This window comes from Lathamus discolor, chromosome 2 (genome assembly GCF_037157495.1).
Source record: "Lathamus discolor isolate bLatDis1 chromosome 2, bLatDis1.hap1, whole genome shotgun sequence".
Lineage (NCBI taxonomy): Eukaryota > Metazoa > Chordata > Aves > Psittaciformes > Psittacidae > Lathamus > Lathamus discolor.
Genome location: NC_088885.1, coordinates 102,169,172 through 102,191,307, shown reverse-complemented (window position 1 = coordinate 102,191,307; position 22,136 = coordinate 102,169,172). Strand labels below are relative to the sequence as shown.

The window sequence follows — 22,136 nt, the reverse complement described above, 5'->3', positions numbered from 1 at the left end:
AGCTTAATGGAATAACTTAAAAAGTAACAACCTCTTTTCCTATATTTCTCTTGCCGCATTCTCATAATCACAACTATGCGTAAGTAAAAGACTGAATTAATAGATCAGCTTTTGAATATGTAAAAATACTAAGACAGTCTTCAAAATTCTTAACATTTTACCACTTAAAAATAGTCCCATTTAGCAAACTTACAATTTAACAGATTTGCATCAAATATACTTGGCTCTAAATCTGTAGTTGATATAAATGTTTCTGCTTTGCAACTAAGTAACAGCAATGTCAGTGAGAACTGCTTATGTACCATGATCACAAGTGACTAATGGAAGCATACAAGACAGAAAATGTAGGGAAGGATTTCTCAGAAGATATTTATATGGAAACATTCTCCCTACTTTATTGATACTGTAATTTAGTATATAGTGAGTAACAATTATAGAAACCAGTAGTTTCAATATTAAATAAATTGACAAAACTGAAGTTTTGCAAATACACAAGGGTCAAAATAAGATATCAACTTCACATTGCATTAACTAACCTCAGGGTCTCTATCTACCCATAAAGGAACCAGCCATGCCAAACCTAGCTGAGAAAGAGCTTGTTCTTCACTGTTATCATAAGGCAAAGACCAAAGAGATATCCAGTCCTGATTAAAAAAATAAAGAAATTATTTTATAAATCTTTCAATGCCATGGCAGTCTACCCGCAGCCTGAGCTACCAGTTACATACTAAAACACTTTAAATGCACACAGCACTGATATTCCAGGAAAGTTTTTGATTCTGCCTCTATGAACATGGTGACTTCACCTGCTGATTAAAATTGGATTTGTGCCTTCTTCAAAGAATTAGGAGAGCAGTGCTAAAGGGAGATTAAACATACTGGGATAATTATTTCCATTCAAAATTTACTCCATACATTTTAAATTTCTGCTTATTACTAAAATCAGTCTTTCTTCTATGCATGCAGAAAACTACTAAGTAAGGACCTGCAATTATTACTTAGATCACAATTTATTCTTTTTCTTCATGAATCTGCCACGTTATTAAATAAAGTTTCTCAGACTACCACATACTAATGAGCTGCAGATTCCATGAAACCATACTTGGCTTTACAAATTAACTTTTTAGCTCAGGTTAAAAAAACCTCCATAACTGCCAAATGCTCTCTTTAACCATGGCACTGCAAAAAACGATGCATTAAGTTCATAATGAACTATGACACCTAAAATTTTATGTATTCGTATTCCAGCCAGATATGAATTTTGCTAATAAGTAATGATAACTCCTTTCATGAGACAATCATCGTTTTATGTATGTATAAATTCTTTCATGTATGCATATATACACACAGATATACATACATGAAAGAATACACACATGTATAAACATGTTAGAAAGCCCATTATCTGAACGAGGCTGAAGAAATGATGTCATAAATCCTTAAATTTATTCCTCTTACATAAAATTATGATTTTTTTTTTATAAAAAGAAAATTATACTTTATTCTCAAAGAAGGCCTTTCTCAATCCACAGAATTACACGCAGAATAATTCCAGTAGGGTTAGAACTGAATATTCAGCATTCCTATTCATTTATCTAACATTATACACCAAATGAGATTGAGCAGATTTTTTTTTTTTTTACTATCTGTTGCCATAAGATCCCATAAAGCATTTTCCCCCACCACATTTGAAAATCTGTGTGTAGCCCTCACAAATGACAAGATAAAGGCAAGTGTAAGGCACTCACCATATCCTTGGCTTGAGTCGTCATTTCGTGAGATAAGTGAAGCAAGCAAAGAACTGTGCTTTTCGTAACACCTTTTCCCATGAAGGACATAGCGTTTCCCCCCCATTCAACATAAAACGATGAGATGACCTAGGAGTAGGGGTACAGGTTCATGGTAGATTTACTCTAAGCAGTATACAGGTAGAGTACAAACTGTCTTACATCAACTGTCTACTAAAATATAAGTTCATGAAAAGATGGCAGATATTTAGCTGAACCTTAATTTATTTCTTTATTTGTATTTTGGTCATGTGATGGTCTCCTATATACTTACACTTCTGAAGATGAGTGGTTTTTATTTGCTTCTCAAATGAAGACTGCAGCCAAGCGTAATAATAACCACAATATTAATAGAGACATGAGAGTTTGTTTTTAATGTGAACAGCCCATTTATAGTACACAAGTTTTTATGCTGTTTGGAATTAAAAATATAACTTCATTTCAAAATTCTGTGTTCACGAAGAAGGGCCACTTATATCTTTTATTGATTTGAACTGGAATAAAAATGTATCAGCTTTGTATATAAAATCCTAATCAACAGACCTAAAGGTCACTGGATCATAACATAAAATAAACTCTGTGACCAAGTATCCCCACATATGTTAAAATAAAAAGATGCTGCTTTCAACAAAAAATGTCCCAAAATATTTTATTAAAATCATAATCTTAAGACTTGTACTTCTAGATGTATTCTTTTTTTCCCCAGAACATGGCAATTTAAACATCTCAACTTTTGCTGCTGTTCTTTCTTTCAGTGGCCCACTCTATAGAAATTCTTTCGGTCCCACTGTCCCACTTTCTCCCCTTACCCAAAAAGACCTACAATTACTTTTATATTTAAGCCAAGTAAAACCGCATAATTTTTCCACACATAGAGCTTACGCATTACTAGTCGATTTCATTCCATAATATTCATTAGGATTTTGTCTAGTAATAATCTTTCTTTTACATTAACAACATCTATAACCTTGGTGCCGTTCTTAGCCTAGACTTCAAATCTCAAAACTCATCTAATCAAACAGTTCTAAAACATTTATTTCTACTCAAGAAAATCTTGGCAAGTGAAGACTTCTCCCTAAAATATTTTTTTCTTCCATCACAAACATGATTATCATCTGTATACAAACTTTCCGGACACTTATCTGGTTCCTATTCATATTCAGAATTGCAAATGAATTAAACCTACTTTAAAACTTTTTCAAGCCTCAGATTTTAGTATTTGAAACTAAAAAGAAAACTTCTAAAAGGTACCTAACCCTACTGAATACCTGTAAAACAATCAAAAAGCCAGATCTATGCTTTTTCTACAGTTTTAAGAAAACTGGAGTTGAGGAGCAAAAACTAGTCGTCTATCATGGCCATAGACTTAACAAACAAATAAGAACACTGAAGAATGAAATTTTGGCTTCCCAAGAGCATAATCATCTTGAATTACCTCATTTCTGCTTTCTCTGTGTTAAAAACCTGCCTAATGTGTTACTGTTTCCCCAGACCAACTTTCACACATGTATTTTGCCTGTGGGAGAGTACCTTGGATTTTCATCTTAGTGTTCCAATAAAACAAAACAAAACAAAATAAAAAATAATTAAGAAAAAGCCAACACCCTTCCCTAAAAAAAAACAAAACCAAAACAAACAAAAAAAACAAACCCACCCACATCTACTTTTCATCTTGATTAAACTATAGTCACTCTTTCTATTGTCTGTTAAACAGGGGATGAAGGTGCGTGCAGTAACACACAAAACACTCTTTAGAAGAACAGATACAGATCACTCAATCTAGTCTCTATATTTTTGCTATTTACTTAGTAGAAAAAAGCATCTTTCCCCCACTTGTTCCTAGTGACAATACTCACTAAAAGTACATCATTAAAATTATAGTGTCATTAGTTAAAAGCATTTCTTTACAAGTATTCAAACTAAAAGCTAAGTAATAACGGAAGCTACTTACCTCAAGAAGACTTGTTAAATATCTCTTACAAATTGTGACAGGTTCAACTTCAGCAGAACAGGCACTCCAGCCTGGAAGTGCAGTAACGTGAACCATTCCTCCTAATGTTCTCTCCAGTGAAGGAAGTCCATAAAAACGCGGTGCATCTGTTAGCCTTAAACAGTGTAGCAGCTTCAGAGCCAGCTCAGTTCTGAAAGAGCCAGCAAGTTCCAAGCCCTCTCTGGTTTAATTGTAAAAAACAAAAATCATTAACTGTCAACATGAAGCTATTACAAGGAATAATTTTCCAAGAAGGCAATGCCTCATTCTTCTTATTGTTAGTCTGAAAGTCTCAGCATCTCAATTAGTTACTATTGCCTAATGTACAAAGTAGCATGGAACTAAATTTGACATTTCTAGCTTCAACAAGGTTCTGAAAACATAATATTGTATCTGATTATAACAGGGCTGCTTAACTAAAATCTGACAAGTGAGCTATAACTAATTATTAAGGAGCATGTTAAATAAAGGGACTGAGAATAATGAATAACAATAAGAAGAGTTGTAAAGCTTAGTAGTTACACTTCTGTTTGTTCTTGCTGACGAGACAAATTTAAAAACATTTCCTGCAAAATACCATCAATCTAGAATTCAGATATATACCGGTATTTGAGATATAACTAGAAGGAATTTCTATAATCCTCCCTTTTCCAGCCACCAAGATTTTTAGAAAATGAATAACTGAGTGGGATGAGCAAAGATAACATGTTGAAAAGTGTTTTTAAAAACAATTATATTGTGGCACTTAAATAAACAAATATTATCTTAAGCTGCAATTCTAGTTATCTCTTAGAATACACATGGACAGAGAGATTTAGTGTGGGAATGTGCTTAACTGACAGAAAAAGCTTTGAACTTCATGCTGGAAGTAGTTGTACTAAATAATTACTAACATGCACTGATATACTGTATTAGGCTAAAAAAAGGAGTTAAACTGTAATAAACATTTGTTGATATTTCGAATATTTCAATGTTTTACTTTGCCATAAATAAATGGTACAAAATCAATGAAGTTGTCATTTGCCTGTGAAAATTTCCAGCAGTGAGAAAGAAATGGCCCATCTTCTCCCTGCAGTCAGTTTAACCATCTATTTGCTTAACAAATGACCACTAATACATCATCTTCCAAGTTTCCTAGTTGATTTCCTAATTTTACTGTGAGAAGGCCTAATGTTGATCTTCAAAAGCAGTATACTCCACTTTTACAATTAAAGATGATTAGGTCGTTATGTAATTATACATGTAAAGATGTGTAAAGATACAGCAGCATGAAGCATTACGATCCCCAGTCAGAATTACACAGGCAGGCCCACTTAGTACCTGTCAGTCACTGACATGGAACAAAATAACAATGTATTAAAAAGACGAACTAGTTCTTTATCCAGTTGCTGTCTGACAGCAGTTTGTATTTCATCTATTTCATCCCGCACTTGGGATTCTGGTCGCACCAGGAGGCCCAAAAGGGATTTTGGCTTCTAGAAGAAAAGAATAAAAATACAGTCAGAAAATGCATTATTTAAATCCTATTTTAATATCCACACAAAAGCCATTTTTCTGTTAGGAGCTTGAAATCACACAAAGTATAAATTACAAATCCCATTATCATTTTACTAAGAAGTATTTCTGTAAAAGGCACAGTGAAAAATTCCTATAATTATCAATTACTTGAATCTTGACTCTACTAAATGGCACAAAAGAATCTACTGTTAAAGCCTTTAAAATTTCCTGGCATTAAGCCATGACACAGTGTATTTTGAAGAGCGAAAGTCAGTTAACCTGCAATAAAAATGTAGATCACAAAAAACCAGAAAACACATAATAGAAACATTAGATCAAGTTGTATCGTGTATGTCTCAGCTGAAAGGCTTAAAGCAATTTGATATAAAGATTTTACATTAATATATTGAAAGGACCATACTTACAAAATTTTATAGGATTCCCAGTTAGCCATATGAATTAAAGCACCTGAGTTCTATACGTAATTAAAATTGTCTACTAGCATTTTTTTTCCTAAATGTTTAGACTGTATTTTAAAATGGGGAAATACAAGTGCATGGAGACTGTACTTATTATGATATCATTTTCAAGACCATGAATGATCTTGTATGTGGGCAGTTTGCTCTTGCTCTGTGAAGAACAGTACTTTGCAAACTTCTAAAACTGCAGCCATCACTTTTATCCTTTGTTTTTATAAAGAAAGATTGAAATATTTTATTTGACAAAATATAATAAAAGTTGGTTTATATTGCTTTATGATGTTCATTTTCTAGTTGTTTTTATATTTTCCAATTTTACACATCTTAAATTGAACAGTATTGGATATAACAAATCTCAAATAGAAAGGAGTCTAGAGAAACTGAAAAATAGATATAACCATTAAAAAAAACAAACTTAAGCGACATACACACTGAAAGCAGATCTAGCCTAACGTACATTTCTTGTTCTTAATGTGAGACAGATAACTTTTATTTCTACCTTTTTGCCAAACAGAACATTCCAGCACACATGTACATCAACCTTTAAGTTACATAGGCAACACATACGTAGTTATGTAGCTAAGCATATCTTATACAGCTGCCCATGCTTAGCACACATGTATGTATGCATACGTGCACATTCACGTGCACACATATGCACATAATTACATAGTTAACAATACCATATAAATATATATAGTTACATGTACATATACAGTTCTGCATATAGCTATGCATAGCTGACTATAGTGATATGGCTTTATACAACTGTATTAGCATGGTTACACCAGAGCAAGACACACTGGTAGATGTTGCTTACTTCTGGCAAATATAAAATCTGAGTTTAGAGAAACAATTCATATACCAAGTAAAGGAGAGAAGAAAGTTAACTCTTGTTCAAAGTTAACTTCCCCAAACACTACAACTGTAGCACCAACCACAAAGTAGCAGACATTAATACCACGATATCTGCTATTTCTATTGTTACTAGAGTTATTTTTGTTGAGGAACTCACCAGAAACAAACCAGTCAACCAGTTCACAGTTATATTATTTCTCACAGTCTACAGATAACTTCCTAGATATATTCTTACATTTTTAAGCAATGACTTCAAGATCCACTTTAGATGGTTTGACTCCAAACCTGATCTCTGCTCTCTAAGCAACTTGTTTAAAAATCTTAAGACATCTACTAAAAGCTTCTCATCCTCCACAGAAGCTGGAAGTACTTGCAGAAACCTGCAATACAAACAAGAATGCTTACTTTCATACTTATAGCACATTAAAAAAGTTTAAAATCTCAGCCTAATACGGCTGAAGTAACCAGCAAATGTGGAATTAGGTCAATATCTATATTACATATATTTACATATAGCAAATACAGAGTTATACTAATTATATTTTATATATTGGCTATATTATTATATATTTTTATAAATTTCTTGTGTATTATGATATAAAATTGTTATGTATGTTTAAAAGTCTATTTACATATAGTAAACATAGGATTGTATATAGTAAAAGGTAGAAAAATCTGAACAAGGTCAGAGGAAAGAAAAGGTAATTAGCTATTAATAACTAATAATAATAGCAAAGCCTACCTATGTATTTTAAATAATCTTTATTTCAAACACAGCAGTCTTATTTTTTGCTGGTTTCCAACCACATAAACAGAGGTTGGAAAGGACCTCTGGAGGTCCAACCACCTTGCTCATGCAGGGATGTTTCCTGATGTTCAGAGGTAACCTCCTGTGCTTCAGTGTGTGTGCATTACCTTTGGTCCTATCATTGGCCACCACTGCAAAGAGCCTCACTCAGTCTTCTTTATGCCCTCCCTTCAGGTACTTGTACACATTGATAAGATCCCTGCTCTGAATCTTTTCCAGGCTTACCAGTACCAGCTCTCTCAGTCTTTCCTCAGAAAAGATGACTCAGTCTTTCTTTGTACTTCTGGTGCTTCAATGGACTCTCATCTATATGTCCACACCGTTCTTGTACTTAGGAGTCTGGAAATGGACCAAGCACTCCAGGTGTGGCCTCATCAGTACAGAGTGGAAGGTAACGATCACTTGCCTCAACCTGCTGGCAAGAGTCCTCCTAATCCAGTCCAGGATACCACTACCCTTCTTTTCTGCAAAGGCACATTGCTCCTGTTCAGCATGGTGTCTACCAGGATCCCCAGGTACTTTCCTTAAGAGTTGATTTCCAGGTTGGCTGACCACAGCTTATGCTGCTGCATGGGGTTGCTGCCACCCAGGTGCAGGAGTCTGCACCAGTCCTTGTTGAGCTTCACAAAGTTTGTGTCAACCCACTTCTTCAGCCTATCAAGGTCCCTCTGGATGGCAGCACAACATTGGCATACCAGCTACTCCTCCCAGTTTTGTAACATAAGCAAAATTGCTGAGGGTGTATTCCGCCCCATAATCTTAATTGTTAATGAAGATGTAGAACGGGATTGGACCCAGTCTTGATCCCATCCTCTGTGGGCTTTTGTCAGGAGACCCTTGTTCATCCACATAAGCCCCCTGGTATTTTTGCCTGAATTCCTGCTCAGTGTCAGGGACCTCTGAGTTTGCAGGTGGCAATCACTGAATATTAACCAGCTTTCTTGGGCCTCTCTTCCCTCCAGAGCCTGATCCCATCAGAGACCAACAATACGGTCTTTGAAGAGGCCAAAGTCTGCTCTCCTAAAATCCAGTCCTGTGATCTTACTTTTTGCCCTGCTGCCTCCTCTCAGGAATCTGAACTCTACCACCTCCTGGTCACTAGAGCCAGAGCTGCTTTAGACCTTCACACACCTAATGAGTCATCGCTTTTTTCTGAGCATGAGGTCCAGCAAAGTACCTCTCCTTATCAGCTCCTCTGTCACCTGGATTAGGAAGTTGTTACTGATGTGCCTGAGAAACCTCCTAGATTGCTTATGCCCTGACCTGTTGTCCCTCCAGCAGATACAGGGAACGATATACCAGAACCAGACATACATGGACAATCAATTCTATAAATTTAAAATACGAAAACTAGGAAATTTAAAACTTAAGCATCATAATCTGTAATGGATTTCCATAGTCAATATGCTTACCTGTTTATTGCTTTCTGCCAAACAAAGCTTGTCAAAATGGCTCCACAAGACCCAGAATTGCATTTTACTGCAAGCCTGTCATTCACAACATAAAAACTAAGTCTTGTGAGAGCAGCTCTAACATCCTTATGGGATATTGCCTGAATGATTGAATTAAGACAATGCCGCAATCCATAGTTTGTATGAGTTATTTTGAGTATAAGAAAGTCTTCTGAGGATAGTTTTAGCAAGTCTAAAAATCTGAAAAGGTACAAGAGAAAAATTATTAACAGCCACTATTTTTACAAACTATTTCAGTGAGTTGACCTCCTTCATTTCTCAGTTCAAATGAGAAGACAAAACATAAATTGTTAACCAACCCTTTCTCATCCTTCTCTCCCTGCCAAAAAAAAAGAAAACCCAACCCCAACAAAAACTGACAACAAAAAACATCACAACCACATTTAAAATCTTCAGCTGTTGGAGTTTTTTGGGAAAATGGTACCTCAGAAAGTTACTTGAAAGGTGCTGTTCACATTGTTTGTAATGAAGTTTTCCCCGTGCTATTGTAAATGTTGGCCACTTAGACTATATTATTTTCCTAATTTCTTTTTTAAGAGATGGCTTTGGTTTTGCCCGAGGGAACTTACAATGAAAATGATTTATCAAATCAATAACTGAAGTTTCCCATGTCTCAGAACCACACTATTTACTAATAAAACTTTTAGGCCTCCTTAAAGGAAACAAGCATAAACTAAAAATGGTCAAGATTGATCTATTTTCAGTCCTATTAAATCAAGAATATTCAAATACTGAGTTTTGTGCACTAAGTATTCTCAATGAGAGAAATTATGAATAACCAAGAGTTAACCAAACAATGCAAAGGGAATTTTCTTCATAGCCTACCATAATTTTTAGTATTTCCATTAAAATAATAATTATTTGAAATTTAAAGTCACAGGGAAAAAGTTATGAAACTACAAAAAAAAAAAAAGCAGCTCCCTAAAAACCATAATGACTACAAAGAAAACCATCCACAGAACCCATTTAAAACCATTTGAAATTAGCCTGACCATCAAGAAAAGTTGTATCAAGCTCTAGAACTCATGTAGGAATGCAATTTAAGTAAAACGTTAGCTGTGACAATATACCTACAGCCTCTTGGGATGTGATCCTTTACATTTAAAAGGAGAGCATTCTCAAATGAGTAACAATGTGAAGTGAACTGCTGTTTGAAGTTGAAAACCTATTTAAACTCAGTGGAACAATAATTTAATTTAAATATACTGGCATTTAAAATCAAAATAAAATGGCTCACCTTTCTGCTTCTTTCTCATAATTTATCAGTTGCAATAGGTTTTCAATCCCATGGTACCAAGACAGATTCCAAGATATTTTAAGCATATCTGACACAGGTTTCATAGTCAGGTACTCAGAAGACAATGGCACCACAACAGTATTAGGGCTAACTACATGATGACCAGTGATCCTGACTGGGAGATGATACCTAAGTAAAAGAAAAATTATAATTTTTTTTAAGTGGTTGACATTTCTTGTTTGGATTTTTTGTTTGTTGTTGTTACTGGTTGGTTTGGTTTTGGTTTTTTCTTTTTTTAATTAAGTGACCTATTAGAGCAAGCTTGGAAAAAACCTTCAATGTTTACAAATGCAAAGAACTCTGGATCTAATATCAAAGATTTCCCTTCATTCTTCCACCACCATACTTCAGGAAAGACTGCAAATGGAAAGCAGCAGAGTTAACTTTGAAAAGAACTTTGAACAATAAAAAATAAAAATAACCCCACTCTCCCCCTAAAAGAAAATCCCCAAAACCCAAACAAAACCACAACAACAAAAAAACCCTAACTATCCAAACCCCCCCCCCCCTCCCCCCACGTACCTTCTAACAACAGCAACAGGTAAACTGAAGACAGGGAGGCCAGTATCATTACCGGTTTTGCCATCAGCCCTAAAAGAGATTAAGTTATAGTTATTATTCTTTATATTCAACTTTAATTTTCTACTGATGCTACATTTATTATTTCCTTATTATCCAGATAATGCTGTACATTTTCCTCCAGCTATATTAACAAACATTGTCTCTTCATGATTATGCAACATCATGATAGTTCTTAGATCACACACATACAGCATAATTGTATAGATGTACTGCAGGTAAAAATTAAATCAAAGGTAACATGCCAAAGCACATTCTTGTTTCCTTTTTTCTATTAGAGAAAAAAATATTCATTATAATTCTTTTCAGTAAACTTCACGTGTGTGAATTCCAAAAGTATATTTTTTCTGATGTATATGCAAATTTCAAATAATATCATAAGCTGAGGTCTGTTGGTTTAAGGACAACTGCTACACTTAAAAGCGAATGTAAACAGGTGAATTCTAATTAAGTTTTAAACCCCACACCTACAGATAGCTATTTCATTTCTGTGATTTCCATTTATGGAAAACATGGATTACAGAACAATCAGGGGTTTCTGAAAATCAAAGTAAACTTCAAATTAATACTGAGGTACAAAGTATTTATACTGAAAAAAAATGCCATGTAGACCCATACAGCATGCAACCCAAGTATTGAAACTACTTGTCTGGCCCACAAATATGCAATTTTGATATATATAAATTTGGGTCATAATTTGAGATATATATGTATATAAACTTATTTTCATTAAAACATGAAATTTTTTACTACAGAATATGCCATTCAATAACTTTTTTTTCATACCACATTTCTGTTCTTGCTACTTCATCAAACAACAGAAGACAAAGCAATACTGTAGTTTCATTTAAAATAGCAGGATCGTTTTGGAATATCAGGGAAGCTGTATGAAATAAAGATATTTTAAAATGTGTTAGAAAACATATAAACAACTACATACAACAACACTGGTTAAAAACAGCTGCCAAGATCTTAAACAGATGCCACGCTCGCACACAGTAACTTATATTTCATAGTACTCGCACACAGTGGTTTATATTTTAGAGACTGAAGTGATCCAAGGCTCGTAAGAAGGCTATTGGTTAAATATCTTAACGTATTTCACACATTTCCTTTTCATGCATGCATTACAGTCAAAATAGAATCTTTACCTCTGAATAGTGAAAGCAGTAAAGATGATTCCTGTGCTAGGGACAGACGAACAGCTGGATCAGCATACACAAGTTTGCGTAAGAGTGTTAGACATGGTAAAACTATGGATTCCATAAGCTGCAGGAACAGAGGAAATAATTAAATAGAGATAACAAATAGGATAACCTGAGATGCTTAATACAAACTCATGCTAAGAAGCAACACATTCCATCATTTATAGTAAAACAGAATTTTCTTAGACAAGCACATTTTATTCAGATGATAAACACATATTCACTAGAAAATACTTATTCACTTCTGGTTTTATTTTATTAGTAATTGATGGTCATTTTATTGGGCTTTCTGATCGTAACATTATTATAACATTTGCTTTCAAAATATGTATTTTTAAGTGGCATGTGAGCTGAAAGATTTAAAAAACCCCAAATATTTACAGAGCGGTAAGTTTTGGTTGTGTTTTTTTTTTTTTTTTTTTAAAAACCCAACAAATAGCTTATTGTACCACATTCATTTTCTGGGTCCCAATCTTTTAGGTAAGGAAATCTAAGAAGGAAAAGCAGTCTGATAAAAGTTAAATTATCAGTGACCAATAACATGACCAAAGTCACTGCTCTTCACAATGAGACAGCATGTCTTTCACAGTACCATTACTTTGCCTGTGCGCAGTTTTGCCTTTAAAATTTGTTTTGTAAGCCAAATGCAGTTTAGTTTCATACTGAATAAACAAAACCCCTGCTTATTTAGTATGGAAAGAGTCTTTTACATAACCAAACATAAAGCCTTATTTTAACTGTGCTTTTTCTGTTTCATTTATCCTTTTCTTGGTAGTTACTTGTCTAAGAACAGGCAAGGGTTTTTTTCATTTGATTTTTTTGTTTGTTTTTCTTTTCTATTGATTTTAGGGTGAAATAAAAAAACATGTATCATTTAAGGGGAGAATCACAATCTGGGCTAGATTCCCTCTGGATAATGTCCCAGTGACTTAAATCAAACATACATGGTCTTTCTTTGACCTAATGGAACTCTCACTACTTTTTGTTTAAACTAAGCTACTTCAAAACACGAGTTAAGTAGTGCTCCTCAGAGCTTGAGGAAGCTAAGGACGGGACTTTACTAGTTCTGCTTGAGAGACAGAAGTAAGACTGTTGAGTCTGCAGATGAAATATTTTACAGTTATTTTACAGAGCAAAGCATTTGGGATCCAAAACTATCAACACAGTGCTGACAAATTACTGAATGCTAGCACTTGAAGTGGAATTTTATATGCAGCTGCCAGCTTTATTTTCCTCCTGAATTGGTCTAAACCACTAACTGTTCAACATGTGCACTTTTTTACAGTTCCCAACATGTAAAGTTTGAACAACCTATTTAGTATAAGGATCTTACATTCCACAAGCCATATATCCAAACATAAGGTGTCACAGACCCTTAAGAGTTGTTACATGTGCGCTTCCTGGATGTTTATTATAGTTTTGATAATGCTAAGATTCTTTTAATGAAAGAAGATTGATTTGCCAACCTATGGGAATAGCTATCCAGAAAACTAAACGTGTTTGGTGTAGTTCTGAAATGTGTCAGAACTTCCCTGAAGCTTTCTCAGTAGAGATCAAAACAAAAAATCTCATGGCCTTAAAAAAAAAAGTGTTACATAGCATATCATAGTCTCTAAACTTACACCCTGAAGCAAATTATAAGTAAAAAACAGATGTAAATGGTGCCAGACTGAGTTTCAGGTATAAGTAATCTTCGGACTCATATAAGATTGCCTCACCAGGGAGGGTATCAGGACATAAAATCACATTTGGAGTTGAGCATAAATTTGAGGTAGATGACCAAGCTTTGCATTTGTGCAGTAAATTTGTTACTAAACATCTGTATTATGTGTAGTATTAATGCACAAATATTAGCGTTATAAATGCAGAAAAAAGGCAAATTCTATTACTGTTGTGCTGTACAATGATTGTGGAACTTGTCACAATATTTTTACCTTTCCATCTACATGTACACAGTCATTAAGGTAAGCCAAAATCCTTTCTATCATACCCAACTTTTTCACAATGCCATGCATTTTGGTGTCTGTAAGAAAAACAAAAGATAGCTGAGGACAAGTTTCCAAAATTGACTATCAAGAGAACAAGTACAGCTCCAGCTCTAACAATGCAAGCCTCCTCTAAGTCTTGAACACTAGACTCGTAAACATCTTGCAGAACTTCCCATAAGAACTTCATGTTTCACAATTATGGCGATCCCCTGGGCAACTCGATTTCAGTCAAATGAGGATAGTAATAGACAGTAGATATTTTCTCATCCTTGTGATTATTTTTCTAACAAGAAAAGGGTTCATTTCAATATTATCTAAAACTTCACTTTCCTATGGTGAAAAAATTACATTACATCACTAGTATATGAGTTCCTTGAACAAAACATACTTGAATCAGAGTTTGAGTAGGTAAAGTACAAACACCCAGGTTTGAAACAATACAGTTATGATCCTGCAGAGTCAAATAATGCTCTATGCAGGATTGCTTACTTGCATCTTGATTCCACCAGATCTTCTTTACCAGAATTCATAATTTTTCCCCATGTGAGCAACACAATTATAAAAAACCACCTGTGATGCAAATTTATGATTTTAGTCACTTAAATCATAAAAAAGTAAGAGGAGGTACACTTTCCTTGTGAACATATTAGATGAAATGCCACAGCGAGTCTGCCTCTTGATATTGACATAGAGTGTAACCATGGAAGCTTAGCTTGCGCTTACTGAACCCTCATTCACACAAATAGCATTTCAGTCCATTTTAACTGTACTTAGGCAAACTGAAAACGCAGGAAGAAATTCAGAATGACACAACAAATTCTTCACTAAGTATAAAATCCTATTAGCTAGCCTGTGCAACCTAAGAATTAACACTATTTCTATTTCTTATTCTTGAGGGATACAATAATAAATATTTTTTTTTATTAATAGATCATCCCCAATAGTGTCAAAATTCTGGTCCAACAGTATACATAAAAATTACAAAGAGTATCCTAGCACAAGCATGCAGAAAATACAGCAAAACTGCAAGCTCATGCAATGATCAGTACATGAACACAAATTTTCTGAAAAAGTTTACCTTCTAAAATGATTGCTAGCTGATCAGCTGCAGACTTTCGTAAAACAAGGTCAACAGCATCAGAGGTCAAGACATCATACAGCTTTTCAACAGTTTCTACCTAAAAGTAAAACTATATTAGATTTACATCTAGTATGCTATTACAAAACAAGGTAACCATCCAAATTTCCCAATAGAAAGTAGAAAATAAAAAGACCTAAATTCCTCATTAGAATATATTTGATTAGATTCCACATGCATATAATAAGAAAGGATTAGGTTACAATCTTTCTGCAACAAATCTCTAATATCTGTGGAATATAACAAGATAATAGTTTCTAGTACACAATAAATGCAGATTTCTAACAAATAATGCTTAATTTATGTAGGGCTACAGAAAGCGCAATACTACACAGAAAGACTAGAATATGCTTCTCAGTCTGTGAAGGGGACCAACCTTTATAATGACAATAGGGTTAGAGAAATTTAATAATCCTACACATCCATACAAATTTATGTGCTAAATTCTTGAAGGATGTAGGGGAAGAGTATAATTCAAGTGTACAGTGAGCTGTCAGTTTTTTTTCAGATGGCCAGCATCTTAGCATTTGTTTAACATGCTGTTAAACTAAAAGTGTGGAGGGTAAAGAAGAAAGGAGCATGGAGGGGAGATGGTAAAAAAAGAAAAACAAAAAAGTTTTCGTACAGGTCAAATACCTGTGATTCATTTTTCACTTTGCAAAAGCAGCAACATTAAGAAAACACAGACATAATCTGTAATTTAATTTAAAATATTTCATATTCTAAATTTGTGCCTATTTAAGTAAAAATTGATTTTATGGGCAAAAAAATTCTGTGAGAAAAAAAAATCAGACTCTCTCCATGCACAATGAAATTACTGTAAACAGAGCAGGCCTATTCTCTCTGTACTCAAGTCTTGCTGTTAAACGTGTCAGAGTCAGGTGAGGTGGAGAAGAAGGAATTCTTTTCTTATTGTTGCATATGGTAACTTAAAAATTACTGCTTAAGTTCATACATAAAGAATTTATCAAGGGATTTCTTTTTATGAAGCAAGCCAATTTGTGACTGGGCAGGTACAGGAGCTGATCAAGGATAATATTTAGACAGAGTTTACTCACCTTAAATATCGACTCTGTTTTATCATCTAATTTTAGCTCAATAGCTCTATCTATAGCAAATAAGTTTGAAATGCTGGAAAGCACGCTACCATGCAGATGTGGGCGTTTCAGGTTTGCCCCCTCTTCATTCAAAAGATGGAATGACAAATGTTTGAGTGCTATAGAACGAACCCTAAAGGAGTAAACAATTGAAATAAATACATAAAGTCCTCATACTGGAAAACTTTAGCTGTATAGTAAAAAATCAGTTTATAGAATTAGTACAGTGGCAGAGGGAGTACTTATTAATTAAATATTGATTAATTTACCTTTCAAATCAAACCACTGCATAATAATTAACTGGATTTTTAGAGATGACATTTGTCATCAACATTAGAAGACACGTCGAAATGCTACAGGGCATTACTTACAACTGCTTTTTTGAGAACAGAAGACGCAGAGCAGCCCGTAGTCTAGTAGTTCTAGGGAGAATACTCTCTCCTTTCTCAGAGGCTGTTTCACTCAAATTGAGGATACAGTTACCTAGCGTATCTTTTGAGTCAGCATAACCCTAAAACAAAGAAACACAAACTTCAAAAATTAAAATCCACTTACCAACTTAGCAAAATAGACAAGGTACTTCCCCTTTTAGAGGCTAAAAGAGGTTAGGGAAGCAGCAATATCTGAAAAAGAAAATTAATAACTCTTAAGAAAATTTCTGCAGATTAATACTTGTCCTGGGTTCAGCAGTAGCAGTCGTTTTTCTCCTTCTTAGTAGCTGGTGCAGTGCTGTGGTTTTGACTTTTGGCCTGGGAACAAAACTGATACCGATGTTTTTAGTTGTTTCTAAGTCATGTTTACTCTGACCAAGGACTTTCTGAGTCTCATGCTCTGACAGGGAGGAGGGGAAGCTGGGAGGAAGCAGAGACAGAACACCTGACCTAAACTAGCCAAAGAGGTATTCCATACCACAGCACATCATGCCCAGGATGTAGAACTGGAGGCAGTTACCTGGAAGGGCTAGATCGCTCTTCGGTCGGGCTGGGTATCAGTCAGCGGGTGATGAGCAGTTGTATTCTCTTCCCTTGTTATTTCCCTTATCATTATTATTACTGGTAGTAGCAGTAGTGATTTGTGTTATACCTTAGTTACTGGACTGTTCTTATCTTAACCCGTGGGAGTTACAGTCTTTTGATTCTCCTCCCCATCCCTCCGGGAGCCCGGGGAGAGGAAGGTGGGGGAGTGAGAGAGCAACTATGTGGTTCTGAATTACTGACTGGACTTAAACCACAACAATACTCCTCCATAAATACAATCTTAAAAACTAATGAATGATCCTGTATCCAAATCAAAATAAAGTATTTTTACACGGCTCACAGGTACTTTAACCTGAAGCCTTACTCTTCAATATATTAACACAATAATAAGGCCATTTTCCATTTCAATAAATAAAATAAAATAAATAAAATAAAATAAATAAAAGAAAAGAAAATAAAGAAAATAAAGAAGTCCCTACAAGCAAATTGCTTCACAACATTAAATATTAACTACTTCCAGATATTTCATCAAAGCATTTTCACATACAAACAAGAAAAACCAAAATCAGTTATACCAAGCAATACCACAAACATTTAAAACGTAGAGTAAAACACAACACATTTTATATGCATGGGGTAAATATAGGTTTCTGGTATGTTGTGCTCGAGTATCTATTGTACATAGCCACTACAACTTATTAAATAGAAGAAAATTCACAAAAATGAGAGCAATGATAAGTGCTCATTCGCATGTTAAGTTCACAACTTTTATTACCCCCCATTCAATCTTGAATATTAATGGCAGATATGTAGGTGGGTAACACAGAAAAGCTAACATTACTGGGCAGGAAAGCTCTGAAGTAACCTTTGTCCTACCACTTTAAGGTTCTCAGTATATTTCCTCTGCATTAATTTTCTGTCCGAGCCTTCTGTTTCATGACCTATCTTATTTGCAGTATTTCCCCATTTTTGCCTCGATTTTTGTGTAGTTTATGTAAGGGCTTAAGTTTTATAAGCTGTTTTTTCAACTCATGGTAAATGTGGTGGAGGCAACAAATGAATATACAGTGGTGATGCGAATAAGCAGGTATAACTATCAAACAATATTTTTTGAGAAAACGAAGACAAAAAATACACTTGGATACATTAACTCAAATAAGAGACAAAATTAGAGCAAAAAAACAGACATGAGGAATAACAGACATCTGATAGGCGCATCAAAATATCTAATCTGGAAGATTATAGGCCTACAATAGAAGGGAAGTTTCTAGCACTAGAGAAAAAAGTGGTAAATAACATGGATGGAGAAACTAGGCTGAAAATAAGACTGAAAAAAACAAGTTCCCATTAGGTCAAGCAGAGACTCAAGATAACAAAAAGCAAATTTGCACACAGTTACAGATATGAAGACTAAGGTATAAATTTAATACTGACTGTTGATATTTCTATAATATTGGAAGCAAGAAACAAAAAACAAATATCAAAATATACAGAAAATATAGCTTACACCTATTGCTATTTGTTGGGTGCATACCTGATCATAAAATTATACAATCATCGCAGAGGAGTTATAACTTAAGATATGAGGGACATTCTAATAATTAATAGCTAACTTTAAAAAGCATGCAATGTTTTAATCTACACTTGGATTATTCACCCATATCTTCATGCCATTTAAGTCCCTGTCAGTACTTCCTGATTTCTAATACAACGTATCAAAGTTTCACATTCTAGTAATACAAGACTCAAATTTGTTTGCAAATTCAAAGTAGTAACCCTGACTGGCATTAGGACCAGCAGAAAACATTTCTCCATTTGCCATCCAACAAAACAAGCCTGTAGGCATATTACTGTTAACTTATTTTTCATCTGCTACTTAGTGAATATTCAGTTTATTGTTTAACATAATAGTGTTGTTTACATGATTTCACACAACAAATTCAGAAAAAGTGTTTTGAAGTACCTGTAAAACAGGAATTATGGGACAGAGGGCCTCAATGAACTTCTTCCAAGTCAGTCCTTCCATTACTAATTGTCCCTGCAATAAATGCATCAGAATGGCCTTGGCTGTAGAGTTCACCTGCTCAATAACACAAAAAAAAAACAAAAAACAAACTAACGAAACAGCTGACATATCTAGGTCAGTTTGCCAATTCTGTGACTGGAAACTATACGTAAAAACATCTTTTCTCTTTGAGATGTTTCTATACAAAATAATGTCACTGCAGAATGCTGCATTTAAATTGTCAGTCATGCTAAACATGAAACTGTTAGAAAAGCCTCTCAGAGAAGATATACAAATAGTTCTGCCTAAATAGCACTCAGGTATTTTCCCCTTAGAACTCTGGTTTGTCTGTTCTGAAATAAAACAAGTCACTACTTCAACTTATACACCAATTGGACCCTCTGTCCTGCAGGTAAAATATGTTTAATTTCCTTCCTGACCATACATTTAATTCTCAGCCTTTATGGTATGCTTTGATATGCTTCTGAAGATACAGGAAGAAAAGAGGCTTGATGCCTGTTACATGACAATTTCACTTGTTTGAGGCAAACAGTCAAACTAAGAATCATAGAATCATAGAATAGTTAGGGTTGGAAAGGACCTCAAGATCATCTCGTTCCAACCCCCCTGCCATGGGCAGGGACACCTCACACTAAACCATCCCCCACAAGGCTTCATCCAACCTGGCCTTGAACACCGCCAGGGATGGAGCACTCACAACCTCCCTGGGCAACCCATTCCAGTGTCTCACCACCCTAACAGGAAAGAATTTCCTCCTTATATCCAATTTAAACTTCCCCTGTTTAAGTTTTAACCCGTTACCCCTTGTCCTGAAGGTTAACAAACTGTACATGGATTCATTTGAAGCTCTCCATCATAAAAAGGTACATAACGTATATAATACAGCACTTGTATTAATGCATCTAGTGTACAGTACCTAATATATACTATATGCAATATTAAAGTATTTAAAAGCTAATATTACTGCAATGGGAAGAGAAGGCAAAAAAAAACCCAGCTTCTCTGAATTCACTCTTCCTTGCATAGCATAAAAACACCTATTTTCAGCAGCTAAAAAAGCGCATTTTATGCCAGAACTAAAAATCCCCTCACCCCAGACAACAAGAAGAGCCTTTCATAATATCACTCTAACTCTTTAAGGGAGTGGATTTGGAAAATCACATAGCAAATCTTATACCCAGTCTTGGAATACAAGGCTCTTCTCAATGTCTTCTCATCATCACATGCTTGTAAGACTAAACTGATGCTTAATGAAAACTTAAGTAGCAGGTATAAATTTAAGTAAAAAAAATGTGTGGATATGATCTTAATTATGTATTTTGTTAGACTAATTAAAAATGCATTATAAGGTAAAGAGAACAAAATGAAATAATTTTGTAAATACACATTTTCCATCCCAACAATCTTCTTAAATTATCAAGGGAAGTTTATTTGTTACGCTCAATCAATCACTAAAAGAGAAAACTGCCAGTATTTTTAATAAGATATCTGAGGGAGTAGTAGAAATAAATGCTTTCCTTGAAAAAGATAAATTACATACAAAGTACAAATACACAGTATGTTATTAAAGGTACTTTACTTCTCCTTTTAAAATGCTAAAATCTAAAAAATTACTTTAAATTGAACTGTGCACAACACTGTGTTAAAAAAAAAAAAAGGAAAATCATTTTAGGAAGCAAGCTAAAAAAAAAAAAACTAAATAATTTATTTTTTTCTAGGTCCTTACAGTTAAGTCAACTGTAGATCAGCTATAATGTAGTTACAAATAACTTAAATAATTTTTTACGTCTCTCAGAACTCCCTAATTAGCTATATATATAAACTAGGAAATAGCAGATGTATGTTAAGCATTCATGCATATAAATGAACTCAATGGAAACTTAACCCTATTTTATAATATTATAAAACACTTCTATAATACTCAGGTAATTAAACATTGATGTGTCTGTAGTGACAAAATACATTCTTATATCGAAGACACTGAAGATTTAAAAATGTCTTTTTGCTCCTTAACCAATGCACACATTTCAGACATCATCCCACCTTTATAAGGACTTGAGACTTCATGCTTTCCATAAATGGAAAGCCTCATACATACTATTTCATCATATGCACATTTTATTAGTTGAAACATTAAAAAACACAGTTTCCTCATTTTTCATTGGTCTTTATTTCATTTAATAGCATCCTATGACTATAATATTCTCTTGCCTCTGAATTCATCATAAAAAAATTTACTGTAACTTCACTGTTTGCATAGCTTTTCTATGTACAAGAAACTACCATAGTCAGAACTTCAGGTAAGCCTCAGACCACCATGGAGAATATCAACACCTAGTTTCTATGCATGTCAACTTATAAATATAGCTATTAAACACAGTACCTCATTCTTCTCTTCCTGAAGGCCAAATGTACAGATTTCATACAAAACTTTGGGATGAAGAAGAAAATGTACTCCATGGCAGATTGAAGACCCAGGCTTAGCAATATTATGAATACCTAAACAGTCCTTCAGTAAAAATAAAATTGGTTAGTTTTAAAATTCATAAAACAAAAAATTCAAACACTCTCCACTACTACATCTTGTTTTTATAGACTGCCTGAAGTTGTAAGCCAGACTTTCTCCCTGCAGTTTACAAGACTACAGTTCTGAAAGCCCTAGAAGAAAAAATAGTTTTAGAGATCACTGACTGCAAATGCCCTTTTTACGCAGGACTAAGAAAAATATGAAATAATTTTGGTTTTATTTTAGAGAATAGTGAAAATAAACTAGACAAGCTTACTATGCTTTTTGGTATTAAGATAAGCAAAACCTAAAACAAGGCAAGTAAAAATCTCACAAAAAGATAAAACGTCATTCAGTAGAGATAGCTTTCTTGTGAAAGACTAGCCCCAGCATCTTTGTACATTAGTGAATTGTGCTATAATCACAGTAAGT

At 34.3% G+C, this 22,136-nt stretch overlaps 1 protein-coding gene across 8 annotated transcripts in view; it reads right to left on the bottom strand.

The window, feature by feature from the left end:
* Positions 1 to 22,136, bottom strand: part of RTTN (rotatin) — an 88,435-nt gene that overhangs the window by 41,027 nt on the left and 25,272 nt on the right. For 5 of the 8 annotated variants that reach the window (XM_065667916.1, XM_065667914.1, XM_065667913.1 and 2 more), the window contains exons 15-30: positions 21,582 to 21,707; positions 19,136 to 19,255; positions 16,567 to 16,706; positions 16,157 to 16,328; positions 15,039 to 15,138; positions 13,907 to 13,995; positions 11,919 to 12,036; positions 11,554 to 11,650; positions 10,711 to 10,779; positions 10,129 to 10,317; positions 8,832 to 9,071; positions 6,847 to 6,991; positions 5,098 to 5,252; positions 3,739 to 3,958; positions 1,749 to 1,877; positions 537 to 644 (exon numbers count right to left, since the gene is read on the bottom strand). In XM_065667916.1, coding sequence (XP_065523988.1) covers positions 537 to 644; positions 1,749 to 1,877; positions 3,739 to 3,958; positions 5,098 to 5,252; positions 6,847 to 6,991; positions 8,832 to 9,071; positions 10,129 to 10,317; positions 10,711 to 10,779; positions 11,554 to 11,650; positions 11,919 to 12,036; positions 13,907 to 13,995; positions 15,039 to 15,138; positions 16,157 to 16,328; positions 16,567 to 16,706; positions 19,136 to 19,255; positions 21,582 to 21,707 — 2,217 coding nt within the window. The remainder of the gene's footprint in view (positions 1 to 536; positions 645 to 1,748; positions 1,878 to 3,738; positions 3,959 to 5,097; positions 5,253 to 6,846; positions 6,992 to 8,831; positions 9,072 to 10,128; positions 10,318 to 10,710; positions 10,780 to 11,553; positions 11,651 to 11,918; positions 12,037 to 13,906; positions 13,996 to 15,038; positions 15,139 to 16,156; positions 16,329 to 16,566; positions 16,707 to 19,135; positions 19,256 to 21,581; positions 21,708 to 22,136) is intronic. The other 3 variants (XM_065667910.1, XM_065667911.1, XM_065667915.1) reach the window with 3 other exon arrangements.